This window comes from Geotrypetes seraphini, chromosome 10, assembly GCF_902459505.1.
Source record: "Geotrypetes seraphini chromosome 10, aGeoSer1.1, whole genome shotgun sequence".
NCBI lineage: Eukaryota > Metazoa > Chordata > Amphibia > Gymnophiona > Dermophiidae > Geotrypetes > Geotrypetes seraphini.
The window spans coordinates 20,130,570-20,153,526 of record NC_047093.1 but is presented as its reverse complement, the minus strand read 5'-3'; the positions used below and the strand labels follow the sequence as shown (position 1 = coordinate 20,153,526).

General features: G+C 43.6%; 1 protein-coding gene across 1 annotated transcript in view; it reads right to left on the bottom strand.

The window, feature by feature from the left end:
• Positions 1-22,957, bottom strand: part of CRLF3 (cytokine receptor like factor 3) — a 60,972-nt gene that overhangs the window by 10,641 nt on the left and 27,374 nt on the right. The window contains exons 3-5 of the mRNA XM_033959818.1: positions 9,117-9,198; positions 7,323-7,500; positions 5,126-5,348 (exon numbers count right to left, since the gene is read on the bottom strand). Of these exons, the coding sequence (XP_033815709.1) occupies positions 5,126-5,348; positions 7,323-7,500; positions 9,117-9,198 (483 nt within the window). The remainder of the gene's footprint in view (positions 1-5,125; positions 5,349-7,322; positions 7,501-9,116; positions 9,199-22,957) is intronic.

Below are 22,957 nucleotides of genomic sequence, written 5' to 3'. Positions count from 1 at the left end.
TGGTTACCAGTTGAACATAAGAACATAAGCATTGCCTCTGCTGGGTCAGACCTGAGGTCCATCGTGCCCAGCAGTCCGCTCACGTGGCGGCCCAACAGGTCTAGGACCTGTGCAGTAATCCTCTATCCCCTTTTCCAGCAGGAAATTGTCCAATCCTTTCTCGAACCCCAGTACCATACTCTGCCCTATTACGCCCTCTGGAAGCGCATTCCAGGTGTCCACCACATGTTGGGTGAAGAAAAACTTTCTAGCATACGTTTTGAATATGTCCCCTTTCAACTTTTCTGAATGCCCTCTTGTTCTTTTATTTTCCGAAAGTTTGAAGAATCTGTCCCTCTCTACTCTCTCTATGCCCTTCATGATCTTGTAAGCTAGAATATTATTTAAATTTGCTTCTATCCGTTACAAACTGTTATTCGGATTGTCTCCATCCTATCTTTTATTCACTATACTTGTTTATTTACTTTTCCGAATCCTAAAAAAATGCCGCTACAAGAAGTTTTTTGATAGAACCTTGTTCTTTCAAGTAGGCAAAGTCCAATCCTGGTTAAAAAAACATGATCCATCAAGCTGCATCACATTGTTCTTTTAGGAAACTAGCAAAGATCTACTTGTTTAAAAAATTTCTACTTGACTAAGAACCATGTACTGTATCTGTGCTTTTTACATATTTGTATCTTATCACTGAATGTCCTATTCTCCTACTTGTAAACCACCTAGAACTCTATGTGTGTTGGTGGTATAGAAAATAAAGTTATTATTATTATTAAACATAAAATGATAAAATCAATTTGCAAAGACAAATTTTGGAAACAAGATGTAACTAAACATTGTTAGACATTCATAAATCAATCAAATAAACAAGTTATAAAGAATAAAATATGATACACTTAAAAATAATGATTGAAAGTGAAGTGAAACTGGAAAGAAGAAGGGCAGAAAGGAATAGGCGGCTAGGTAAATGTAAGACAGAAAGAAATCTGGTGAAAAAAGGAGACTACATGGCACAGGTGAAATATGCCGACCTCAATGGCTGGTAATTCTATCACATAAATAGAACATTCCATGCAGGTCAACTATAAAAGTTTAAAACATTCATTTATTGACATCTCATCCTCACGACTTTTGTGCTTTGATTGTCCCATCGTTGGGCTCCCTTTTTGGTGTTGAAAGAACAGCCCATATTACACCTCTTTTGAAGAAATTCCATTGGCTACCGTTTGCATTTTTAGTCCAACAAAGTGATTTCTGTAATTCATCAGTCAACCACCAAGCACCACAGGACTTTACCAGTGTGGTGGTACTTTATCGACCTAATAAAGCTTTGAGATCTGAAAATCGAAAAGTTGATGGAACCGATAATGCAAGGTAGATATGCTGAAACCGGAGAACATAAGAATTAGACCAGTGGTCCATCGTGCCCAGCAGTCCGCTCCTGCGGTGGCCCTTAGGTCAAAGACCAGTGCCCTAACTGAGGCCAGCCCTACCTGCGTACGTTCTGGTCTAGCAGGAACTTGTCTAACTTTGTCTTGAATCCCTGGAGGGTGTTTTCCCCTATAACAGCCTCCGGAAGAGCATTCCAGTTTTCTACCACTCTCTGGGTGAAGAAGAACTTCCTTACGCTTGTACGAAATCCATCAGATATTAAGCTATGGAATGCATTGGTGGGACAGTTATGCCTGTGTTCTCACCGGTTAAAGGTTTATAAAATATTATTGAAAACGCAATTATTTGTTACAGCAATTTTGTGAAACGTTCAAGGTTTTCAGTGGCACAGTGGGTTATTTTAAGAGTAGTGTTTTAGGATTATTACATTACATTACATTAGGGATTTCTATTCCGCCATTACCTTGCAGTTCAAAGCGGATTACAAAATAATTATCCAAGATGTATTACAACAAGAACTTACAAAAAAAAAAAAAAATATTGGTCATTTTCAAAAAGAGTAAGAAATGGGTAAGGTTATTTGTTAGGGGTAGTTGGCTTTAGTGAGAGGTGGAGTTTGAGACTTGCGGTATTATTTCTTTTTTCAGAGTTTTTTTGAAGAGTAATGTAATGTAATGTAATTTATTTCTTATATACCGCTACATCCGTTAGGTTCTAAGCGGTTTGAAGAAAATATACATTAAGATTATAAATGAGAAGTAAGAAGGTACTTAAAAAATTCCCTTACTGTCCCGAAGGCTCACAATCTAACTAAAGTACCTGGAAATTAATAAAGAAGAGAAAATAAAGATGGTTGAAAAAAGAAAAATTCTATGTGAACTTATAGGATGGAAATTAAACTGACAGTGAAGAACTGTATGAAAAATACATATGGAATGCAGTTAGAGAGGGTAGGTTACAATCTATTTATGGTATTTGTTTAATTGGAAGGTGTTAAGGTGGGTAATTTGGGGGAAGGTTATCTGAAGGTAGGTGAATCTTCTGGAGGTAAAAGAGGAGGGGTTAAGATATTTGGATGAATTTTTTGAAAAGCAGGGTTTTGATTTCTTTTCTGAATGTTTTGAAGTTGTCTGATATTGTCATAAGATTGGAGATGGAATGGTTGATTTTTGCTGCTTGTGTTGCCAGAAGGTTGTCAAACATTTTCTTGCGTTGTGTGCCTTTGAGTGGGGGGAAGGCGAAAGGGTTCGAGGTTCTTCTGTGTCTTGAGGTGGAGATTTGGTTTAAGCGGTTGTTTAGATAGGAGGGGGAAGAGCCGTGTAATGCTTTGAATATCAGGCAGTAGAATTTGAATTGGATTCGTGCTTGTATGGTCTTTATTTCTTTTCTAAAAGTCTTTGTGATGTTTTGTGATGTTTATTCCTAAGTTTTGATGTTCACACTCTGTAAACTGCCTAGTTGTAGACGGTATTTAAAATGTTTTTAAAATAAATAAATATCGTAAAGGCGCATGTACCCACCGGAAAGGAAAATAAGCCGGTACCTCCTGCTGAACAGCTTCCAACAAAGACACATTCAGAAGCTCAGATTTGTTCATATTAGCCCGAAATCCTGACCACCTACCATATTCCTGTATTTCTCCCACAACTGCTTCCAAGAATACCCTAGGATCTGTCAGCATAAAAAGAATATCATCCACAAAAAGACACAGTTTCATTCACTGCCAACCCTCTAATCAAGCCCTGATCCTGCACGCATTGTGCCAACGACTCAATTACCAACACAAACAAAAGTGGTAAAAGAGGGCATCCCTGCCTTGTCCCCCGATAAAGAGGAAACGGAGTCAAGTAACCCCCATTAATCTTAATATGTGCTATTGGTGAGTCACTGTTTGTATCCATCCCCACAGTCTAGGGCCAAACCCTATTTTTTTTCCAGCACTTTGAACATAAATGGCCAAGTCACCCTGTTGAAGGCCTTCTCAGCATCTATCGCCAGGATGGCCATCTCCTGCCTAGAAACCTAGGCCCTCTCTATCAAATTAAGTACTCTCCGGATATTTTCCCCCACCTGCCTCCCTGATCCGAGTGAATCAATTAGGGAAGCCAACTCATCACTCTTGTCTGCCAACACTCTCGAGAAAATCTTGGTGTCCATTCCCAATAACAAAATCAGTCTATACAAAGCACAATTAACTAGATCCCTGCCCTCCCTCCCTTCAATAGTACTGTAATCCTCACCAACTGCATAAAATACAGCAAGTGAGAGGCCCCTCGCCCAGAGAATTAGCAAAGCTTAGCAGTGGAGGGATAAGTAATACTTGGGTGAAGCATACTGGTATTATCTGCTGTCTTTTACTGTTACCATCCCAAGCAAATTCACTGTGGATATCACAAAATTCCAGCTGGCGATAGGGTCCCACGACAGGTTTGAGAAGCTGTGTGTTAGGCTGTACTCCGACAACTAGCAGGCAATGGCATGATGTTACAGCTCCTCAAACATGGAATTCCCTTCCAATTTACTTAAGAGAGGAAAAAAATTTGGAAAAATTTAAGAGCAAACTCAAAAGCTTTCTTTATAAAGATGCATTTAATGACTAAATGAATTGCCTAGGAGTTTCATTTTATCTTTATATCTTTTGAGAGTTTTTGTCCTTCCCCTTCCTATTGTTTTTGACCTTAATTGTCTTTCTTTTTATTAATCAGATTGTATTTCTTTTCCTATTCTTTCCTTGTGTTTTATTATGTTTGCAAAGTTGGTTTTTATTATGTTTCGTAAGATTTAGTCTTTTTGTTAGTTATGTTTGTCTCCCCTAATTTTGTAATTTTACCAATTTGTTCATCGCTTAGAATTTGGAATAAGCGATTAATCAAATTTTATAATAAACTTGAAACTTTATGAGCATTTTGTTTTTCAAAGCCTTCAAGGCAGCTACTTCATCAATACCATATTCAAGGTGCAGTTACTTTAATCTAAAATGTAGTTTTGAACATTTTAGACCAGGAATTCAGATTCTAGCAGCACATGGAAATAAAGTTACTTGCCCAAAATCTTACACAGTAGTGGCCAATGGGAGTCTAACTCATGTCCCAAGATTTCTCACAAATTGTAGGTCATGTTTCTTCTTTCACACAGTACAAGCCAGCAGCTCAAAACCTCACATTTATGTTTGCACTTCTCTGAGGTGTGGAATGACTATGTCCAATGGAGAGGGCTCTTTCAATGGTCACCTATCTAGATACTTTTGCTGTATTTTGCAGGATACTGCAAATGATTTCTGAGTTGTGTTTTGCTTTTTGGGGGGAGATTGCTTTATCTCCTCTTCTCTCTTGCCTTTTTTTTCCTTTTCTCTTTTGATATGGTTCTATGTAACATCCTTCTTCTTGCATTTTGTAATTCGCTGATTGTCCAGCCTTCTTTCTATGTGAACCGCCTAGAAGTCACTTTGACTATGGCGGTATAGAAAAATAAAGTTATTATTATTATTATTATTATAATTGATACTGAATAATTTTTTTTGTACTGAATGTGTATGGTTGTATATTTTACTGCATCGCCTCTTTGTGTTATTTGTTTTTTTGGAAAATTAAACTAAACTAAGCTAAAAAAAAACACACCCCAAAAACAACTCACATTTATAACAAAATTTTAAAGCACAAAACCAAGCTAGTTGTTGGCATGGCTTTGAAACATGGCAGAATTCAAAGGGAAGCACTTGCTTCCAAAGTCTGGCACGTACCATGAGGAACTAATGTAGTATATCCCAGCTGAGGAACACTCCAGGGGCTCCACTCCTGACGGCCATCTCCGCGGGCACACACGCGAAATTGATAATCCACATGAGGGTCAATGTGCAATACTATGAATTCTGTTTCAGAGCCAATGTACACGTCTTCAAAGTGATTAGCAATGCTTTTACGGTACTGAAGGCGATAATCTTGAGGTACAAAGTCGTCATCAACCTAAAAAAAAACAAAAACAACAACCAAAAAACAAATTCAAAGATCATTGAGAAGGTCACAAAAAAAAAAAAAAAAAATTGGTGTGAAACCAGCAAAAAGAGAGAAGGGATGAGCAAGCAAGGCGATTGCTCTGGACGGCAAGTTAGAGAGGAGCATGCCATGTTTCCCTTTCAAGTTAGACTGAATCTACAGCACAGGTGTCAAAGTCGGTCCTTGAGGGCCACAATCCAGTCGGGTTTTCAGGATTTTCCCAATGAATATGTATGAGATCTATTAGCATACAATGAAAGCAGTGCATGCAAATAGATCTCATGCATATTCATTGGGGAAATCCTGAAAACCCGACTGGATTGCGGCCCTCAAGGACCGACTTTGACACCCCTGGTCTACAGAGTGCACAAGCCCACAAATTAATCCTTGCTTAATTATCCTTTTGTCCTGAGGCTGCAACAGTGGCCAAAGTAAAAGCTTCATGATTCTCTCCATCACAAGACAGAGAACATAACAGTGATTAATGTGGAATCTTCTCACAGCTGTCCTAGTGACCTCACAGCCAGCTGAGTTTTCAGGATATGCCCAAGGAGTAAGTCTATAATATATGCAAATTTTGCTCATGCACGTTCCTTGAGCATATCCTGAAAAAAGTACCGTAGGGTCACCAGCCCAGGTCTGGGAAGCCCTGCCCTAATGATTCTGAAGGGAATATCTAATTTAAGGGACAAAATTTCAGTTCACTGTAACGCCAACATTTATTACATACCTAACTCTATAGAAGACCAATTGCTGTTCAGTATCCCTTTCGAGTTACTGACCACTAAATTAGGTTTTAATGCACACGTCCAATTGATCAAGTGGAAACCTGCAATTTTCAGTCATCCACATGAAGGGTACAGCAGGGTCTAGCACAGGACAAGCCACTTCACAGTAGATAAGCAGGCTCTTACTGTAACTACTGTGCCAAGTTGGATAAAGGTAACAAGTTGTACTCTATAGTCAAAACAGCCTTGGTCAGTGTATTATCTGAAAGCAGAAGTCGGTTTCAATGGCGGGGGAAGGGGGTTCTTTTATGGAAATGCTTATGCTTCGACCCTAAGGAGAGGCGAGGATATATACAATCAGTGTTTGGGTTTGCCAAAGAAAACACAATTTGACAAGGGAAGAGATTTTGCCCCGATAGATACATAGTCCTGCATCTCTGACATTAAAGCCAGGGACAAACAAGCATGCAATCACCTCAAAAATGGCATCAAGTTGGCAGAGGGGAGTGTGTGGCACAGTGGTTAAAGCTACAGTCCCAGCACCCTGAGGTTGAGGGTTTGAACCAAACATGGGCAACTCCGGTCCTCGAGGACCAGAATCCAATCGGGTTTTCAGGATTTCCCCAATGAATATGCATTGAAAGCAGTGCACAGAAATAGATCTCAGAATTGGCAGAGAGAGAGATTAAATACACCAGTGTTTAATTATAAAGTTTCAAGTTTAATAAAAGTTTGTATATCACCCATCAGTCTTTTAAGCATTTGTACATACTAAAATAGGGTAACGTATATTAAAACATACAGGACCTACTGGAACGAGAGGATTAAGGTAAAGAATTGCATTAGAAAATAGGAAATAGCCATATAGGGGAAATACAAAAGGAAGGGAGATCCCATCTGATAACCAAAGCAGAAATGAAGATAATGTTTCATAAGTTAAGTGTATTAGAGGTTGAATGCATCTATAAAAAAAACATTTTTAGTTTTCCTTTGAAATGATCTAGCATGGGTTCATCCCGTAGTTCCAGGGGATAATCTAATGCTTGACTTTATATACCGAATCATCATTCAAGGAAAGCTCGACTCGGTATTAGGATTCAAGAAGGGATTGGACAATGGGAAAGGGGAAAACATGCATAAGGGGTTTTGATTTTGTTTAAGGTATCGTTCCCTTTTATTATCAAAGTCCCCAGAAATAAAGCTATGATGTACCAACCTTGCACCAGCGCACCAGAATGCCTCCTGGCCTCTCCACGAGTTCCTCTATTTGCACAGGCGGCTGGGATGCAATCGTACCATGGTTGAGGATTTGGTCTTTCACTACAGTAAGTAAAGAGTCATCCAGCTGTGCTGACAAACAAGGCACTTCCACCAGCGAAGGGACTTCTGGTAAACTAAAGAGACAGGCCGGCATGTTCATTTGGACCTTATACCTTCTATTATCTAGTGAAACTCACTAATAACTTCCTAAAAATGGGCTGATGCAAGATCGAGAATAGCAATATAAATGAAATTGAAATAGAGACCTTGGATCTTAAGTGCCCGCTGTTATTTTGCCTTTAGAACCAGTCTTGGCTAATAACTTTCTTGCGGGCTATCATCGGTCCACTTGTCTCTTTTATTCGTTTTTTTGTAATTCATTTTTTACCCTTATCCTAGATTTTTCTTATGTTTATTACTATAGTACTTAGCTCGGGTGTAGTTTCTCTATCCAGAAGATTCCCATTAAAGGCTAGAATATACCGAGGATGCACTGAAAAACAGACAGTGCTGGTAGTCGCAAAATGCTCATTTCCTGAAGAAGCTCTTTGTTTAGAGTGAGAACGAAACGGAGATCTTCCGTCGTAAGCTGTATCATTCTCAGATAGCCGGGTAGAGAAACTACACCCGAGCTAAGCACTATAGTAATAATCATAAGAAAAATCTAGGATAAGGGTAAAAAAACGAATAACAAAAGTATAAGTTTTCACATAAAATAATTAAAAAAAAACAAATAAAAGAGACAAGTGGACCGATGATAGCCTGCAAGAAAGTTATTAGCCAAGACTGGTTCTAAAGGCAAAATAACAGCGGGCACTTGAGATCCAAGGTCTCTATTTCAATTTCATTTATATTGATATTCTCAATCTAGCATAAGCCCATTTTTAGGAAGTTATTAGTGATGTTCATTTGGACCTACATACACACTTCCTAAAAGGTGTGAAGGCTGAGTGTTACAAATTAGAAGACACCCTCACTTCTCTCGTTTCCAAAGTCTGATCAGAGACTTATTTAAAAAGGAAGACAGAAGCATGGAAATTATTTGAATGTGAAATGATGGGATAAACAAAAACAGAGAGGAACTTGCCCATTTCCTACGCTGGATACTATAGGGATATGCATTCATTAATTTGCATCTGGTGTGTTAACATACCTTCAAATATTTGATGTCCACAGAATCTAAACATATATTAACTTATGAAGTAATGTGCCATAAGTCAATTTGTGTACATTAAAAATTCCAACGTGTAATTTAAAAATTTGTTAAAATATGTGTTAAATAAGCAGGAAAAAAATCCTAAAAAGACTTGGAAAAACTATGGATGCTACAGAATATGTTTTAAATCAGGGGTATTCTATGTTAGTCCTTGAGGTCCACAATCCAGTCAAATTTTCAAGGTTTCCCCAATGAATATGCATGAGATCTATTTGCATGCACTGGCTCCACTGTATGAAAATAGATTTCATGCATATTCATTGGGGAAATCCTAAAAATCCAAATGGGTTGTGGACCTTGAGGACAGACATCGCATACTCCTGTCTGAAATAAAAATTATGGGTTTTTTTTGCAAACGTGATTTATATTATGTCGTCTGTCCTTCACTTAAATTATTAGTGAATTTCACAAGTACTAAAACTGTTTAAATAATGGTTTTCTCATACAAACATGGCCGTTTGAGTTGAATATCAAAATGCAATGGAACTGATCAACGCATTAAATTGAAAACTATCTGCATCAGCAGGCTCTGACCTGTCCAACTGAATGTGCAAGGCCTTCTTGGTGAAGCTGAAAAGCTTTTCATTCTCTTCTCCGCCACCAATAGCGATTTCTCCTGCAAGCACACAGAAAGAGCTACATCATCTGCCATAAACACCAAGCTCATCTCCAAAATACAGCAATGTATTCTTACGCCGTCCAAGGCGGTGAGTAGGACACTCCATTACTGGAATTCACATAACATACTCGTATGCTCTGTTCTCCCACATGTACTTAGCTGATCAAGTTTCAAGTTTAATTAATTTTAATATACCGACCATTGACGTGTACCTGGCCAGTTTACAATGCTAAAAATGAAAGATTAAAATAAATTTTTGTAGGGGGGGGGGAAATGTGAACATTAAATAGACAAATTACAAATACGAACATGAGCTTGAGGGGAAAGGGGGAGCGGAAAGTTAATAATTACATCATTAAAAACAAATTAATTAAAGGGAAGGGGGGAAGGATAAAACACCAGGAATGAGGATCACTTCTTAAAAGCGGTTTGTGTTTATTTTGCAGACTGCTGGAAAGGAAATATTTAGACGCTATGGTATGTGTCTTGGAATAAGAACGTTTTTAGTTTAGACTTGAATTTGTCGAGTGAATTTTCGAGGCGGAGTTGAGGTGGCATGGCGTTCCATAAAGTTGGAGCTACAACAGGAAAGTTATTTTTTTCTAGCGTAGTAGATCCACCTCTTCATTTGTTTTCAAAGTTAAGGTTATTAGACTTCTCTATAAATTTGTTTCACAGTAATAATTGTAACTCATGCCAGTGATGTAACTATCTTGTATTTTCTTATATCACTGCTATGTGATAATTGTGTATCCTTTGGTTTGTTTTATGTCATTTTTATCAAATTTATGTTTTTACTGCTCCTTTGTATCTTGCCTAAAGTACTTTTGTGGCTAGCTAAAGAAGTATTGGTTAATTCATACCCATATCTGTTTATGCAAAATACAAACTCAAAATGGGAATAATGATACTTAAAACACCAGCCTTCCAATTCACTGCATGAAAAGGAGTTTCCTGCTCCAGATTACCTACTGCAGATGTAGAAGTGGCCTTATACAAATGCTATATTAACAGGCAACTGGTCCCCTCATATTCTGTTATATTGTTTTGGCTTTTTATTTTTCTCCATAAAAACAAAACATTTATATCCCATTAACTAAATTTTAAGAAGTTGAAAAAGAAGAGATGTGTTAGTTCCACACTTTTTTTTTTTTTTTAAATTCAGGCAGTGTCTTACATAGAAACATAGAAACATAGAAATAGACGGCAGATAAGGGCCCACGGCCCATCTAGTCTGCCCACCTTAATGTCCCTCCCCTACCTTTGCCCTGTGAATAGATCCCATGTGCCGATCCCATTTGGCCTTAAAATCAGGCACGCTGCTGGCCTCAATCACCTGTAGTGGAAGACTATTCCAGCGATCAACCACTCTTTCAGTGAAAAAGAATTTCCTGGTGTCACCTCGTAGTTTCCCGCCCCTGATTTTCAACGGATGCCCTCTTGTTGTCGTGGGACCCTTGAAAAAGAAGATATCTTCCTCCGCCTCGATGCGGCCTGTAAGATACTTGAACGTCTCGATCATGTCCCCCCTCTCTCTGCGCTCCTCGAGCGAGTATAGCTGTAATTTGTCAAGCCGTTTTTCGTATGGTAGATCCTTGAGTCCCGAGACCATCCGGGTGGCCATTCTTTGCACCGACTCCAGTCTCAGCACATCCTTGCGATAATGCGGCCTCCAGAATTGCACACAGTATTCCAGGTGGGGCCTCACCATGGATCTATACAATGGCATAATGACTTCCGCCTTACGACTGACGAAACCCCTTCGTATGCAGCCCATGATTTGTCTTGCCTTGGACGAAGCCTGCTCCACTTGATTGGCAGACTTCATGTCCTCACTGACGATTACCCCCAAGTCTCGTTCTGCTACCGTTTTTGCTAGGATCTCGCCATTAAGGGTATAAGACTTGCATGGATTCTGGCTGCCCAGGTGCATAACTTTGAAGTGTCTTTGTCTCCACCGGGAGACTCTCTCATGCATTTACCACCCTTTCTGTAAAAAAGTATTTCCTTAGATTACTCCTGAGCCTATCACCTCTTAAATTCATCCTATGGCCTCTTATTCCAGAGCTTTCTTTCAACTGAGACACGCCTCATGTGTATTTATACGTCTCTATAATATCCTCCCTCTCCTGCCTTTCCATTTTGAGATTTTTAAGTCTGTCCCTGTACGCCTTATGGCGTAGACCAGGGGTGCGCAAAAGGTCGATTGCAATCGACCAGTAGATCACAAGGGCAACGCGAATTGATTGTGGAGGACTCACATTGCCTTTGCATTCTCCCTGCTTCCCCGACGCCGCAAAAGCCAGGCCCGTGCAGCCACTGCACAAGTGCCAAGCCCACAAGCCTTCCCCCCCTCCCCCGACGTCAATTCTGACGCAGATGACTTTAAAGCAATGTTACTTACCGTAACAGTTGTTATCCAGGGACAGCAGGCAGCTATTCTCACTAGTGGGTGATGTCATCAGACAGAGCCCGATATGGACGTCTCACAAGCACGTGTTGCTTGTAGAAACTTAGAAGTTTCGAGATGCCCGCACCGCGCATGCGCCGGTGCCTTCCCGCCCGGAGAGCCGGGCGTGTCTCCTCAGTTCAGGTAGCTAGCCTGAAAAGCCAACCCAGGGGAGGTGGGTGGGACGTGAGAATAGCTGCCTGCTGTCCCTGGATAACAACTGTTACGGTAAGTAACATTGCTTTATCCCAGGACAAGCAGGCAGGTATTCTCACTAGTGGGTGACCTCCAAGCTAACCTCAGTGGGATGGAGGGGGAGTTGGCGACTTAAGAGAATAAATTTTTCAACACTGTTTGGCCAAACTGTCCATCCCGTCTGGAGAAAGTATCCAGACAATAATGTGAGGTGAAGGTGTGAACCGAGGACCAAGTGGCAGCCTTACAGATCTCCTCGATTGGTGTTGATCTGAGGAATGCTACTGAGGCTGCCATTGCTCTGACCTTATGGGCTGTGACCTTACAAGGGAGTGATAATCCAGCCTGGGCATAGCAGAAAGAGATACAAGCCGCCATCCAATTAGAGATGGTGCGCTTTGATATGGGTCTCCCCAACTTATTAGGATCGAAGGAGACAAAAAGTTGGGGGGTGGTTCTGTGTGGCTTGGTACGATCCAGGTAGAAAGCCAAAGCACGTTTACAGTCTAGAGTGTGAAGGGCCGATTCTCCGTGGTGAGAATGGGGCTTAGGAAAGAATACTGGAAGTACGATGGATTGGTTGAGATGAAATTCGGAGACCACTTTAGGCAGGAATTTCGGGTGAGTGCGGAGGACCACCTTGTCGTGATGAAATACTGTGAATGGTGGGTCCGCCATCAATGCCTGGAGTTCGCTGACTCTGCGAGCAGACGTAAGGGCTACAAGAAAAAGCACTTTCCAGGTGAGATACTTAAGAGGAGCCCTGTTGAGTGGTTCAAACGGGGGCTTCATGAGGTGGGAAAGGACTACATTGAGATTCCAAACTACTGGGGGTGGTTTGAGAGGAGGGTTAACATGAAAGAGCCCTTTCATAAATCTGGCGACCACCGGATGGGCCGAGAGGGGTTTCCCTTGTAGAGGCTGGTGGAAAGCTGCAATAGCGCTCAGGTGGGCTCGTATGGATGTAGACTTGAGCCCAGATTGAGATAGGTGTAGGAGATAGTCCAGCATGGAGGATAAGGAAGCTCGCTGAGGTTCCTTTGATTTAGAAACACACCATGAGGAGAATCTAGTTCATTTCTGGGAGTAACATTGTCGAGTGGCGGGCTTCCTGGAAGCCTCCAAGATCTCCCTCACTTCTTGTGAGAATTGGTGAGGGGTTACGTTGAGAGGAACCAAGCTGTCAGGTGGAGAGACTGCAGGTTGGGATGAAGCAGTGATCCTTGATGTTGAGTAAGTAGTGAAGGAAACACTGGAAGTGGTACAGGTTCCCTGCTGCTGAGTTGAAGTAGAAGGGAGAACCAAGGTTGTCTGGGCCACCGAGGAGCTATTAGAATCATGGTGGCCTGTTCGAGTTTCAGCTTGACCAGAGTCTTCTGGATCAGCGGGAATGGTGGGAACGCATATAGAAATCGTTTCCCCCAGTCCAGTAGAAAAGCATCTGCCTCGAGGCGATGAGGAGTGTAGATCCTGGAGCAAAACTGAGGCAGTTTGGAGTTGTGGGGAGCCGCAAAGAGGTCTATCTGAGGCGTCCCCCACTGTGTGAAGATTTGGTGAAGGGGGCTGGAATGGAGAGTCCATTCGTGAGGTTGTAGTAGACGACTTAGGTTGTCTGCTAAGACGTTGTTCTTCCCCTGAATGTAGACAGCTCTGAGGAAGGCGTTGTGGCGAACCGCCCAGTCCCAGATTCGTAGAGCTTCCTGGCAAAGGAGGGCCGAGCCCGTGCCTCCTTGCTTGTTGATATAATACATGGCGGCCTGATTGTCTGTGCGAATGAGGATCACCATGTTGTGAAGTAGGTGTTGGAAAGCTTGGAGAGCATTGAAGATGGCTCTGAGCTCCAGTAGATTGATTTGATGTAGTCTGTCCGCACTGGTCCAGAATCCTTGGGTGCGGAGACCATCCAGGTGGGTCCCCCATGCATAGTTCGACGAATCGGTTGTGAGAACTTTCTGATGGGGGGGAGAGTGCAACTGCAAACCTCTGGATAGATTCGAAGAGGTCATCCACCAGAGTAGAGACTGCCGAAGAGCAGGTGTGACTACGATGTGTTTGATTAGTGGATCGGACATCTGATTCCACTGTGATGCCAGGGTCCACTGGGGGATTCTGAGATGGAGTCTGGCAAAGGGTGTCACATGTACTGTGGAGGCCATGTGGCCCAGGAGCACCATCAGCTGTCTTGCCGGTAGAGTTTGGCGAGTAGACACCGACTGGCAGAGATGAAGAAGAGCCTCCATGCGTTGAAGAGGCAGGAATGCTCGGAGTCGGCTGGTGTCCAGGACTGCCCCGATGAAGGGGAGGGACTGAGTGGGTTGTAGGTGAGACTTGGAAAAGTTGATCTCGAAGCCCAAGTTCTGGAGGAGGTTGGTTGTAGTCGAGACCGCCGAAGTGACCTCTGGGGCTGACGGGGCCTTGATGAGCCAGTCGTCGAGGTATGGGAACACCTGTAGTCCCCTGTCCCGGAGTGCTGCGGCCACTACCACCAGGCACTTTGTGAAGACTCTGGGGGACGAAGAGAGGCCGAATGGTAGCACTCGATACTGTAGATGCAGATTTCCCACCCGAAATCTGAGGAACTTTCGGGAGGCCGGGTGAATGGGGATGTGAGTGTAGGCCTCCTTGAGATCCAGGGAGCATAACCAGTCGTTCTGCTCAAGGAGGGGGTATAGAGAAGCCAGAGTCAGCATACGAAACTTCTCTTTTACCAGAAACTTGTTGAGGGCCCGAAGGTCCAGAATGGGTCGCAGGTCGCCCGTTTTCTTTGGGACGAGGAAGTACTGGGAGTAAAACCCTCGGTTCAATTGGTCTGACGGGACCGTCTCGACGGCCCGAAGCTGAAGTAAGGTTTGGACTTCCTGAAGAAGAAGGGCGGTCTGTGTCGAGCTTGAAGGATACTCTCTTGGAGGATGGTCCGGGGGAACCCGATGGAAGTGAAGAGAGTATCCGTCTCTTATGATGGTAAGGACCCATAGGTCCGTGGTTATGGCCTCCCATCGATGGTAGAAAATATGGAGGCGGCCCCCTATGGGAGAGGCTGAGGGGTGCAGAACGGTGTCGGTTATGCTCCTGGGAAGGGAGTCAAAAGGGCTGGGTAGCCTTAGGTGCAGCCGGTGGCTGGGGTTTTTGCTGAGACTTCTGGGGAGGTTGTCTCTTCGCAGGTTGTCTCGCAGCAGGCGTTTGTCGGGGCATGTAACGCCGCTGGTAAATCAGGGGTGGCCTGGAAGGTCGAGACTTTTGAGGTTTGGGTTTGGGCCGCAGGATGGATTGAAAAGATTTTTCGTGATCCGACAGCTTCTTGGTAACAGTTTCGATAGACTCATCGAACAGATCAGCTCCCGCACACGGTACGTTGGCGAGTCTGTCTTGGAGGTTGGGATCCATATCGATTGTACGGAGCCATGCCAGGCGGCGCATGGCTACCGCGCTTGCGGCAGCACGTGCCGAGAGTTCGAATGCATCGAAGGAGGATTGCATCAGCTGGAGGCGTAACTGGGAGAGGGAGGCTACCACCTCCTCGAACTCGAATCGAGCTTGGGTGTCTATGAAAGGAGTGAACTTGCGGAGCACCGGCAAGAAGAACTCCAAATAGGAAGAGAAAAAGAAGTTGTAGTTCAGCACCCGTGACGCCATCATGGAGTTTTGGTAGAATTTTCTATCAAATTTGTCCATCGTTCTCTCCTCTCGGCTCGGCGGTACAGAGGCATAGACCTGAGAGGGATGAGAGCGTTTGAGAGAGGACTCGACCAGTAGGGATTGGTGAGAGAGTTGAGGGCCTTCGAACCCTTTATGGTGCACGATGCGGTATCGAGCATCGAGTTTGCTGGGAATCGCCGGTATGGAGTACGGTGTTTCGAAACACTGCATGAAGGTCTGATCCAGCAATTTATGCAGAGGGAGCCGAAGCGACTCCATTGGAGGGTTAGGTAAATGCATGGTGTCCAGATACTCTTTGGAGTATCGGGAGCCCGTGTCAAGGGTCACATCCAGATCATCCGCCATTTGTCGGAGGAATGATGAGAAAGACAATTGATCCGCCAGCGTCGGTTTGTGAGACGGGCTGGAGGAGGAAGAGGCCTCCGGGTCCATGGACATCGGGGAATGGCAAGGAGAGTCGGGTACGGGTGTTTCCTCGTACTCCGGTCCCTCCGGTGGGGATACCTCTGATGAGGGGTATCCCATACGTTGCAGTTTTTTCTGTGGTGACACCTCCGAATGGCGTGAAGAGTGCCAGGATGAGTGTCTAGATCGATGTCCCTCTCGGTGGCGGGACGGAGATCGGGATCGTCTGTGCATCGCATGGTCTCCCGAGGCCCCCAAGTGATGGATAGGGCTGGAAGCGGTGGATCGCAACAGGGGTTGCGATGCAGGTTCTTGCGATGCTACCCAAGTCTGGTAAGGAGTGCGGAAGAACTCTTCCTGACTATGCCCAGGGCTTCGATTATCGATCGAGGGTCTGGTCCCATGTTGGCGCGGAGGCGTAATGGGCTCTAATGGCGGCATATCAGTAAGCGAGGCTTGCCGCGTGGGCATCGCCGCCCTCCCCCGTTCGTCCTCGTCGGTTGTCGAGGTCGAACGGTGTGGGGGAGGGGGAGGGGGCGGGCCGCCCCTTTGGACCGGTACCGGGAGGTCACCCTGTATGGCAGCGATGAGCCCGGGTCCGATGGTCTGCATGAGCTCAACGAATTGAGCTTCCAGCATGGACCGTAGCGAAGCCGATAAGGAGGGATCCGCACCGAAAGGGGGTCCTCCTGCACGGACATCGCGTTCCTTCGAGGTCGAGTGCTTCTGCTTGGTAGCTTTCGGCACTTTGATGACCACTGGTGGTACTGTGGAAGGAAGAGGTACCTGAACCGAGGAGACCGGGGCAGGCACCGATGTCGAGCTCGTGGATGGTGTCGGGATGAACGATGCCGGTTTCACCACACTCGATGCAGGAGGGGTCGATACCGGTTTCGCACGAACCGGGGAGGTATCAGATGAAGTGGAAGCTGAAGGATCCTTAGCTGCGTCCATCTTGAACATCGACTCCCACAGAAGGCAACGCCGTTTGAATGAGCGTGCCGTAAGGGTAGAGCAAGGCCTGCACGATTTCGGAATGTGGTCAGGACCAAGACACTGCAAACAGCGTCGGTGCGGGTCCGTGAGTGAAATCGCGCGTTGGCACTTGCTGCACTTTTTAAACCCGGTGATTGGCCGGGACATAGGCCGGAAAATCTCCGCCGCGAGGTCGAAGCCAGTAGGCCTGAGCCACGTGGCCGGCCCGTTCGACCCGCCGGAGGAAATAATCTTTTTTTTTATTTTTTTTTTTTTACTGAAAAAGAAATGTACTACAATTAAAATTAAAAGAAAGCGAAAAACGCGGACAAGGAAGGCAAATTTTAACTGAATTCAGCTAGCGCATGATGAAGTTGAACTTCTCAGCTCCGCGGAAAGAAAAGAACTGAGGAGACACGCCCGGCTCTCCGGGCGGGAAGGCACCGGCGCATGCGCGGTGCGGGCATCTCGAAACTTCTAAGTTTCTACAAGCAACACGTGCTTGTGAGACGTCCGTATCGGGCTCTGTCTGATGACATCACCCACTAGTGAGAATACCTGCCTGCTTGTCCTGGGATAAAATATGCAATGTCACCTCAGTAACAACTATACTATACGTCAATTCTGATGTCGGAGAGGAAATTCCGGGCCAGACAAAAAGAAAGAAGGGGGCAGGGAGAGAGAGAGAAAGAAAGAAAGAGTAGGGGGCAGGGAGAAAGGAAGAAAAAGTTGGTGGAGGGAATGGAGTGTGTCGGGTGGTAGGGGGTCAGGCAGGGAGAGAGGAAGAAAAAGTTGGATTCATGGAGGGAGAGAGAGAGAGATGTTGATTGGGGAATGGGATGAGGTCTGGAGAAGAAGAAGCATGCAGGAGGCAGAAAGAAGGGGAGAATTATTGGATGCACAGTCAGAAGGAAGTGCAACCAGAGATTCATGAAATCACCAGACAACAATGGTAGGAAAAAGGATTTTATTTTCAATTTAGTGATCAAAATGTGTCCATTCTGAGAATTTATATTTGCTGTCTACATTTTGCACTATGGCCCCCATTTACTAAACCGCAATTGTGGTTTTTAGCGCAGGGAGCAGCATGGGGCATTCAGTGCAGCTCCCTGCACTAAAAACCGCTATTGTGGTTTAGAAAAAGGGGAGGGGGTATATTTGTCTATTTTTGTCTAGTTGCTACTGAGGTGACATTGCATATTTTAAAGTCATCTGCATTGACCTCTTTGAAAAAAACCCCCGCATATAAATTATAATTAACATTTTCTCTGCTTACAGTGTGCTTTGTGTTTTTTTAAATTTTATTGTTGGTAGATCATTTTGACATAGTCATTTTAAAAGTAGCTCGCAGGCCAAAAAAGTGTGGGCACCGCTGGCGTAGACCATCAACCATTTTAGTTGTCTTCCTCTGTTTATATCCAGAACTGTATACAATATTCTAAATGATGTCTTGTCAGAGTCTTATACAGGGACATCAATATCTCTTTTTTCCTTCTGGCCATTCCTTTCCCTATGCACCCAAGCATCCTTCTAGCTTTTGCCGTTGCCTTTTCAACCTGTTTGGCCACCTTAAGATCATCACATATTATCACATCCTCTTTCATGTACAAAAGTTCTTCACTCCCTAAATTGTACCGTTCCCTTGTGTTTCTGCAGCCCAAATGCATGACCTTGAACTTTTTAGCATTAAAGATTAGCTGCCAAATTTTAGACCATTTTTCAAGCTTCTCTAGGTCCTTCCTCATGTTAATTACACATCGTAACAGATTTTGGTATCATCTGCAAAGAAGCAAATCTTACCTGACAGCCCTTTAGCAATATTGCTTACAAAAATGTTAAAAAGAACAGGCCCAAGAACTGAACCTTGTGGCATACCATTGGTAACATTCCTTTCCTCAGAGCAATCTCCATTGACCAATACCCTCTGTCGCCTTCCACTGAATCGGTTCCTGACCCAGTTCATCAGTTTGGAGCCCATTCCAATGGCACTTAGTTTATTTATTAGACACTTTGCTTAATATCAAAGTATAGTGCTCCCCCGCGAATTCACAGTCCCGGTCATTCACGGGATTTTCTGACCGTGAATGACCGGGCAGGAGAGGGCAGCCAGAGAGGCAGGAGAGGGCAGATGGAGTGCCGGCGAGTGAAGGAAATCACTCATGGTATGCTCCGACACACAGCAACAAAGCGGTGCTGATGAAAGAAACCCTTTGGCCAAATTACACTTTCGATATGCAAACCAGAGTTCTGGACAATCAATTAAATAATTTATTGAGCTTGAAGCATCAAATTAATCTGGCTAGTAAAAAAATCATTTTTTCTTTTAATGAAATTACGGGTAGTTCAGAAATATATATATATTTTTTTAATTTATAAATTTAAAAATTTACAATATCAATAGATACCAAGGAAAAAAAGGCGACTAACTATAAATGTTTAATATCATATACAACACAAACATTCCTTTTCAAGCCCACAAATAATTGGAGAGGCATAAAATTATCCAACTAACAAAAATAAAGAAAACTAGGAATTGATTCAGATTCATAAGAATCCTAATCATTCCATATTATTATGGGAATCTTACACCCACCTATTTCTCAGTAATGAGTCGTTAAAGAAAGAAAAAATCATTTCTGTTCTCGAGATATTAAGAATTGTTGCAATTGAATTGGATCCCAGAATATATATTCAATGTCTTGTAATTTAACAAGATATTTGCATGGAAATTTTAAATAAAAAGATGCCTCCAGAGCTAAGACTCTTACTCTTAATTTCAAAAATTCTTTCCTCCTTAATTGCGTAGCTCTTGAGACATCAGGAAAAATTCTAACTAAATCTCCACAAAATTTTGACAACCTGTTTTTAAAGTAAAGTTTCATAATTAACATTTTATCTGTCTCACTCATGCATGTTAATACCATGGTGGACCTACTCTGAATAACATCCTGAGAATCTTCCCAAAACTCTGTCAAATTTATTTCACTTGCTACCAGGTGGTCCACCTCCTGGTCGGATTTTATTTTCTTTTGCGGGATATAATTCAGAAATATTTTGATAAGTCAATTTTTGCACATGTGATTCAATTGCTTATTCTTTCCCAGATAGACTATTGTAATATTGTATATTTGGGATATGCTAAAGCAGGGGTGCCCACACTTTTTTGGCTTTGCAAGCTACTTTTAAAATTACCAAGTCAAAATGATCTACCAACAATAAAAATGCTAAACATACATTTATTTATATATTCTCGTGAGAATTCGCGGGAGCCAGTCAAGAAGGCGCTCAGTGCCAAGCAGGAGCGGCAAAGCGCGCTCCTGCTCATGTTTCTTCAGCTGCTGAGCGGCACCGATCTCGCGGCAGCCGTCCACCAAATGAGTTAGCAATGGGGCAGGAGTGCGGAAAGCTCGCTCCTGCCCGCTGCACCTCTGGACCACCAGGGATCAGCAGAGGAGGGACGAGGACAGGGTGCAGAGCCTGGCGGTGGCCTGCAATAATTCTGGGAGGAGGTGCTGGCCTAAATATAAACCGGGGCCCCCATTTTTGGGCCAAAACTCCCGATTTATATATGATAGAATTTATTTTGAAAGGCAGGGCTCCGCGATCGACTCGCGTTGCCTTTGCAATCAACCGGTAGATTGTGATCGACATGTTGGGCACCCCTGTGCTAAAGGATTGCTGAAAAAAAATTACAAACTGTGAAGAATACCGCAGTGAGAGTAATGTTTTCCATCTCTAAATATAATAGAATTATATCATATTTCATTAAATTACATTGGTTGTCAGTAAATGCAAGGATTTATTTTAAGCTTTGTATTAAGATTTTTAATATTCTATATGGTCCGGTGCCATAAGCCATATTATGTTCAAATCTGGTTTTATTATAAAGTAATACAAAAACAATACAATACAAGCCAACCAAGAATCAACAAGAACAACAAAGCACATGACGTATCCCGACCCCTCCCCCCACCCCAACCCCAGAATTCCCCTCCCTCCTGCAGGATGAAAACCAAACATAGGCGACCAAAGTCTCAATCACTGTAGAGGCCTGTACTCTGGTGGCTTCCGGGAGAAATACAAATCCTATCTCCCCCCCCTCCCCCACCAAAAAATAAAGGAAGTGAGAGTCTGATCCCAAGCGGCTACCCACAGACCACCAAAAGAATCTTGGTAAGCCCTAAGGCAATGAATTCACAAGCAAGCTACGACCCTGTTGCTTTAGGAAGTCATAATATTTAATAGAACTGAGGAAGACCAGGTCATATTGTACAGAAGCAATTCTATCTTCAATTTCCCTCACCAAAGACAGTTAGATCGTTTGTTCAATGGAAGGCATCCTTCTTTTATCAGGCTCTGTTAATTTGGAATGCTCTCCCTATTTTGATAAAATCTGCAGGTCAATATGCTGTTTTTAGGAAACTTTTAAAAACATTTTTGTTTAAAATTTTTTTTTTAATCTTGAAATGTTATCATCTTCTATTGTTACATTACATTAGTGATTTCTATTCCGCCATTACCTTGCGGTTCAAGGCGGATTACATCCAAACTAAAACAAGAATTACATTCAAAATTTGAAGGAATAGAATAAGCGATGAGATAAAATTTTAAGGTAATAACAATGTCGGGTAAAAATAGTTATCAACGGGAAGTAGAAGTTTTTAGGAGATAGGAATAGGGTGAATTAAGGGTTTTAGATAACGTTTGGTAAATGGAAGAGTATTAGAGAGTATTAAGGGTATAGAGAGTGTTAGATGTTGGATTTGGATTGGTCGTGCTGGATAGCTTTTATGTATTGTTGATGTTCTATTTGAATATTTGTTCCCAGTAACAGAAATATAATGTTATCTGCCATGAACTCGTAAGGGCTTTGGCGGAATATAAGTCAGAATATAATGTAATGCACGCCATCTGGCCCCCATCGCTTTATCCACTTTCAGTTTAGTGAGCTCCTCACAAACACAATCCTCTGAAAAATCGATCAGGGTCTACCACGCCTCCAGCCCTATTTGCTTTTGTTTTCTACAGTTCTGCTCCTGGCGCTTCAGGGAACATACGTAAAAAAAAAAAAAAAAAAAAAAAAGAGGATAACCTGAGTAAACAATCTAATATAATAAAATGGTAGGCCGCGCATGCGCACTAAAAAAAACGTGTTCCCTGATCCGTCGCGAAAACACAATTGCACATGCGTGGGTTTTACGTCACCACTTGCTCGCGGCGGCTTTCAAATAAAAATAAAAAATTACACAGCTGCAGCGGCCTTCCTCACCCCCGCCTCTCACTGTCAATGGTACCGGCTCCTCTCTCGAACTGCACCAGGATCGAGAGAGGAGCTGCAGCGCCGGCTTTCAACTTAAAACAAAAAAAATAAAAAAAACCCAACTGGAGATCGCCGCTCTCACCCGGCTCCCACTGTGCAAACCCCCCCCAACTGGAGATCGCCGCTCTCAACCCCCTCCCTCCCCCCCCCAACTGGAGATCGCCGCTCTCACCCGCTCCCAATGTGCAAACCCCCCCCCCAACTGGAGATTGCCGCTCTCCCCCCGCTTCCCCCCCAACTGGAGATCGCCGCTCTCACCCCCTCCCCCCCCAACTGGAGATCGCCGCTCTCACCCGCTCACACTGTGCAAACCCCCCCCCCCCATGGGAGGATGCGCCGCAGCAAAGTGCTGCACAGGTACTGGAGGGGGAGAGACATATCGCTTCTGCACCGGTACAAACATCCCTCCAGCGTTGGCACTCGCTGCACGTTAAACAGGCTGCTTCGGCCTTTCTCCTGCAGTTGAGTCCCTTTGCCGCTTCACTGATTACGTCATCAATGACGCAACAGAGAGCCTCAACGGCAGAAGAAAGCAGAAGCAGCCTGTTTAACGTGCAGCGACTGCCAACGCTGGAGGGAGGTTTGATATTAAAGTCATCTTGCTGGGAGGGTCGCAGAGTCAGCGGGGGTTGGGCTGGGAGGGGAGAGAAGCGTCTGCCTCGGGTGCTTCAGGCAGCAGCAGCGTTTACAATTCGCTGCTGTTGCTGGCTTCAGGTCTTCCTCTCTGGCCGGTCCTGCCTACTTCCTGTTTTCAT